The sequence below is a fragment of the Micropterus dolomieu genome, linkage group LG22 (genome assembly GCF_021292245.1).
Source record: "Micropterus dolomieu isolate WLL.071019.BEF.003 ecotype Adirondacks linkage group LG22, ASM2129224v1, whole genome shotgun sequence".
NCBI classification, from domain to species: domain Eukaryota; kingdom Metazoa; phylum Chordata; class Actinopteri; order Centrarchiformes; family Centrarchidae; genus Micropterus; species Micropterus dolomieu.
Window position 1 is genome coordinate 3,150,482 of NC_060171.1, and position 5,808 is coordinate 3,156,289.

General features: G+C 42.9%; 1 protein-coding gene and 1 pseudogene across 4 annotated transcripts in view; both read left to right on the forward strand.

Moving 5' to 3' along the window:
- Nucleotides 1–5,808, forward strand: part of LOC123961221 (E3 ubiquitin-protein ligase TRIM69-like) — a 40,655-nt gene that overhangs the window by 33,633 nt on the left and 1,214 nt on the right. For 2 of the 4 annotated variants that reach the window (XM_046036396.1, XM_046036395.1), the window contains exon 4: nt 11–788. The exons of 1 other annotated variant lie outside the window; for it this stretch is intronic. In XM_046036396.1, coding sequence (XP_045892352.1) covers nt 11–762 — 752 coding nt within the window. In that variant the 3' untranslated portion in view covers nt 763–788. Of the gene's footprint in view, nt 1–10; nt 789–5,808 lie in introns of those variants that run through there. One more of the 4 variants, XM_046036397.1, reaches the window with a different exon arrangement.
- Nucleotides 4,558–5,808, forward strand: part of LOC123961220 — a 20,008-nt pseudogene continuing 18,757 nt past the window's right edge.

Consider the following 5,808-nt stretch of genomic DNA (forward strand, 5'->3'; position numbering starts at 1 on the left):
CACAAGACACATGATGTTGTTCCTCTGAAAGAAGAATATGAAGGAAAGAAGGCCGAGCTGGGGAAGACAGAGGCTGAAACTCAGCAGATGATCCAGAAGAGACGACTGAAGATTCAGGAGATCAAACGCTCAGTGGAGCTCAGTAAGGAAGATGCAGACAGAGAGATAGCAGGTGGTGTTCAGGTCTTCAGCGCTCTGAAGGAGTCTGTTGAGAGAAGCCAGGCCGAGCTCATCGACACGATCAAAGAGAAGCAGAGAGAGACAGAGAAACAGGCTGAAGGCTTCATCAAAGAGCTGGAACAGGAAATCTCTGAGCTGAAGAAGAGAAGCTCTGAGGTGGAGCAGCTCTCACGCTCTGAAGACCACCTCCACCTCCTCCAAAGCCTCCCGTCCCTGAACGCTGCTCCACCCACCAAGGACTGGACAGAAGTCAGCGTCCGTCCACCTTCATATGAGGGGACTGTGAGGAGAGCTGTGAAGCAGCTGGAGGAGACGCTCAGTAAACAGATGAAGAAGCTGCTTGAGGCCGAGCTGAAGAGGGTCCAGCAGTATGCAGTGGATGTGACACTTGATCCTGATACAGCAAATCCCTACCTCATCCTGTCTGATGATGGAAAACAAGTTAAACATGTTGATATAAAGAAGAATCTCTCAGACAACTCAGAGAGATTTGATCATGGTGTTGTTATCTTAGCAAAGCAGAGTTTCTCTTCAGGAAGATTTTACTATTCAATTCAATTCAATTCAATTTTATTTATATAGCGCCAAATCACAACAACAGTTATCTCACAGCGCTTTTCATAAAAGAGCAGGTGTAGACCATACTCTGTGATGTTATTTACAGAAGCCCAACAATTCCCACCAAGAGCCAATACTAGGTGACAGAGGCAAGGAAAAACTTCCTTTTAAGAGGCAGAAACCTCGAGCAGAACCATGGCTCAGGGTGGGCGGCCATCTGCCTCGACCGGTTGGGGGTGAAGGAGAGAGAGAGAGAGAGAGACAGATGTAAGGAGAGAGAGAGGGGAGGGAGGCAGCCTACACAATATACACACAGAGGTACAGACAGTGAAGGTGAAACTCATCCTGTCTGATGATGGAAAACAAGTTAAACATGGTGATATAAAGAAGAATCTCCCAGACAATCCAGAGAGATTTGATTATTGTGTTAATGTCTTAGCAGAGCAGAGTTTCTCTTCAGGAAGATTTTACTATGAGGTTCAGGTTAAAGGGAAGACTGGCTGGGATTTAGGAGTGGCCAGAGAGTCGATCAACAAATCACAGCGAGTCCTCAGGATGGTTACTGGACGATATGTTTGAGGAATAAAAATAAGTACAAAGCTTGTAGGTGTTTGTGGATTATGAGGAGGGTCTGGTCTCCTTTTATGACGTTGATGCTGCAGCTCTTATCTACTCCTTTACTGGCTGCTGCTTCACTGAGAAACTCTACCCATTCTTTAGTCCTTGTAATAACGATGGTGGTAAAAACTCTGCCCCTCTGATCATCTCTCCTGTCAATCACACTGAGTAGAACAACCATTTGATTTTCTACATTTAATGTAACAAAAGTACATTTGTTGCTGATGTAATACATTGTTGTTTTTCAGATTCTAATCAATTTGGATTTATTCTGTAAAAGTTTTTTCTTTGTGACACGTTGCTACTTGCTACTACAACACATCAATTTTACCACTCTGATTGATTTGATCTAATTAATTTTAATAACTGCATTACCTGCCTTCAACACTGTTAAACCATCAGAAAACAATGTCCTCAGAAAGAAGAAGCATTTAAATGTTCCTTAAATTTCTGGGTGCCTAATTCTAAACTTTTAATTTTCTGATCATTGTTTCTATAAGAAGTGTTGCATACTGGCACAAATTACTGAAGAGAAGTTTATAAATGAGACAAAAGTATTTTGCTTTTCTGTCTTTTTCTTTTTCAATGAACAAAATTAAATTAAATTTATTATAATGTCTGATTAAGTTATTTTGTTTTTGATTGATATCAAAACTGAAAAACAGCTGATGGTATTTCTAATGACACCAAATCAATGGATAAAAAACACCATCTGCTGTTCTCAGACGTGATTCGATTATGTTTTGGGTTTCCAACTTCTACTGTTGTCTTGGGCCCAAAAACCCATTTCCTGTGTCAGCACTGTGGCTCAAAATAAAAACTAAACTTTAGATTAATTCAAGATTCAGTTTTATTGCCAGTAAGTATCACAACACTGAAATGCAGCTTAACATCTAAATAGAAAGACAAAACTGTAGCAAGGTGCGTAATGTATACATTTAAGAGTTATTCCTTAGTCAGAACATGTGTAGAGTATAAATTAATGTCTATGAAGATTCTCATCCAGGTCATAGTTATCCAACAAAGGTTAAAGTCAAGGGCAACTGGACTTGGTTGAAGATACTGGAAGACGTTTCGTCCCTCATCCAAAGGACTTCTTCATTTCTGACTGACTGGCAGGGACACTCAGCTATTTAACCTCAGTGGGGTCGTTATCCAGGGTCATCGATACCGCTGGTTCGTTAGTTTTCCCGGTTGCTGTAACGACAGTCGTTACAGTCGTTAGGACTACAGGTGGCCAAGACTGAACGACCATCGTTGGTATCTTCACCTGAGGCCAATAGGTTACGTTTGTTGAGTTTCCTGGGAAGAGATGAAAGGACAGCATTGTAAGTGGGGGATAAGTGGTGGCGTAGACCCCCTCCCCTGTTCAATGACGGCTTCTCGACCCTGGTGTAGATGCTTCCTTGATACCGCTTTCAAACCATCCATCTTCTCTGTCTAAAATGTGCACCTCGTGGTCCTCAAAAGAGTGTCCTCTGTCCTTCAGATGTAAGTAGACTGCAGAGTCTAATATAAATTAATGTAACTTTGTTGACTATGTTCAGAGTAAAAACAACCCACTTAAAAGGGTCAGAGCTACACTAATAAACTAATAATACAGTGTCGTGAAGCTGAACTTGGTTCTGGAAACACGCATTTTTAAATCCTGTGATTTGAGCCTGAACGCTGGTGGATAGCTGACTGTAGATACTTTACTGAAAAATTTCTAGAATTCTGTTTAAGGATGAATTTTCCCTGCAATTCTTATCAAAAACAAATACCTTGATGAACTTGAAGGTTTCGTGGTTTGACCATAAATGGGGCTGCAGGTGTGTATTTTATTCAGAAATACTTAATAGTCCACAATCATGCTAGTAGCTCTGTGAGGCTGCACTTACTAAATGCTAACATTAGCAAGCTAACATGCTCATAATGACAATGCTAGCATGTTGATGTTTTTCCAGGTACAATGTTCACCATCATAGTTTAGTGTTTTGGCATGCTAACATTTGCTAACTAGCAATAAACCTTTTTTTTAACCTGTCCCTCTCAGCAGCCTGGTATAGATGAGGAGCTGGATACTCTTTCCAAAACCTAAAATAAATCCAGAAAAATGTCGACTGTGGATTGTTCCTAATGTAATGTTAGTTAGCGAACGCTAGCTACCTTCCTAGTGAATGTCACGTAATAAAGCCCTATTTTTCTGCTTTTTAATTAATGTAATAATGAGTAGAGGCCTACCCAGCTTTACAAGAACAGTGTTGATCATTCATATCGTTTTCTTTTGTCTCAATCGTCGGGGGATGTGGTGGTTCACTTGTACTGTGTGATTGGTAGGCTTTAGCTTCTATCTTTCATTTTTTCACGTCCGTTTGAGTCAGTTTGACAGCCTGAATACAACCTTCAAATGTATAATGCAACTGCAAAACTGTCTGCTTCTTTCTGAGATCGCCTTTTCCAACAAATTAGTCAATATTTCTCCGGGGAGTGCAGTAATAGACAGTAGCAGCACCAGACAGTTTGTTGATAGTAACTAAGGGGGGCGGGGCTTAGCGAAGGGTCAATTGCCTGGTTCTTGACTAGGGCCCAGACCCACAGCCCTATGCACACACAGTATGCAAGGCCACCTAGCCCAGGCCAGGAGCCTGTCAGAACTTTTGGACAGGACAGCTAGCAACAGAAGTTAAACTAACAAGTACAGCTGAGGCTGATGGGAATCTGCAGGTATTTGCGGTGGGGTATAACTCGCCACTGTGACACATCCAGTCTCCCCGAGCAATTAACCCCTAGTTGCTCCAGAGGAATGCGACCTCTGACATATATGAAAATTGTAAGTAGCTTTGGATAAAAAGTATCTGCAAATGTATTTGGTCATATACCAAGTGTTTGTATCCAGCAGGGGGCGCTGTTGTTGTTGTCTGTAAGTGAAGGATATATTTAATCTCTTTGGGCCCCAGTAGATGTGTCCATACTGATGAGAACACAGTTGTCCTGAGTCACAACCAACACCAGGTTACTGTCAGGAATCTGCTGCACCACAAACATCCTGAAACACAGACAACAAGTTACAGCCAATCAGTCAGTCATTAAACTTCCTCAGAGGAAGAGCAACAGTGAAAGAGGAGAGCCTCAATGTCACACTTCCTCAAATTAAAGTTTGTCTGAGCAACAGCAGAGCTGCAGTCGAGACAAGTCTCTCTGAAGAAACATTCAACTGAATCCATCAGGTTTTTCTCAACAAAACAGCAGAATCTCTGCCAAACCCTGGTGAGTACACGGCCCTACAAAGCCAAAATGCACTGACTCAGTATTTGGTCAAAGTTTAGTTCAAACCAGAATCTGAGTTTTTTACATCTGTTTATACTAGATAAAAGATATGCCATAGAATTGTGTTAGTTTCCATTAAAAATGCATGTAATCTGCAAAACAAAGGTAAACACCAAACCACAGTAACTGCACCCTGGTTGCCAGTATTGACTAAAAACCTGAGGTCTACTCAGACAGTCGAAATTCCTCTCAGGGCCGTAGCCATTTTTAATTAAAGGGACTATATGTAGTTTTTCTACTAAAATGAATCCTTTTTTTATTGCCTGTGTGTGAAGAGATTGTAATCTGACAGTAAAATGATCCACTTGCCGGGTTTGGCTATTAACTCTGAAGGCAAGTATTCCTATGCCTATTTGAAGGCTCCCGGTCGGATTTTCCGCGAAATCCAGTGACTGAAACCTGCATATGCGCTCTGCCTCTGCTTTGTTTTGGGTATAAAAACAGACCCAGAGTTGGCTTTCATCCTATTGGACAGGTAAGCTAACATTACTACTCACAGTCAGACCGCAAAGAGGCTCAACTCCCACCAGGCACGTTGGGCTTCATTTTTTTTCCGATTCAACTTCACGCTTACCTACAAGCCAGGCTCAAGGAACGTGAAACCCGACACCCTCTCCAGGATGCACCACTCACCTGCGGATGCCCCCGACCCAGACACCATCCTCCCTCCTAGTGGTGTGTTGGCGGCCATTTCTTGGGAAATCAAATCTGTCATACGGGAGGCTCAAAGAACCCATCCAGACCCAGGTAACCCTAACCGTTTGTTTGTTACTGACCCTGTCCGCTCTGAGGACCCCTGCAGTGGGTCCATAGCTCACGTTTCACCTGTCACCCTGGCTACTGGAGAACCCTGTCCCTGCTCAAAAGTGTTTCTGGTGGTCCAATATGGAGGCCAACACACAGGATCGTGTCAGCCTGCACAGTCTGCGCTCGGGGAAAATCGTCACATCGCCTGGCCGACCCTGGTCTCACATAGCTTTGGACTACGTGACCGGTCTGCCCCCGTCCCAAGGTAATGGCACTATACTCACTATTGTAGACTGTTTTTCCAAGTCTGTCCATTTCATTGCTCTGCCCAAGTTGCCCACAGCCTGTGAGACCGCTGACCTCCTCGTCCAGCATGTGTTCTGCCTCCATTCCTCA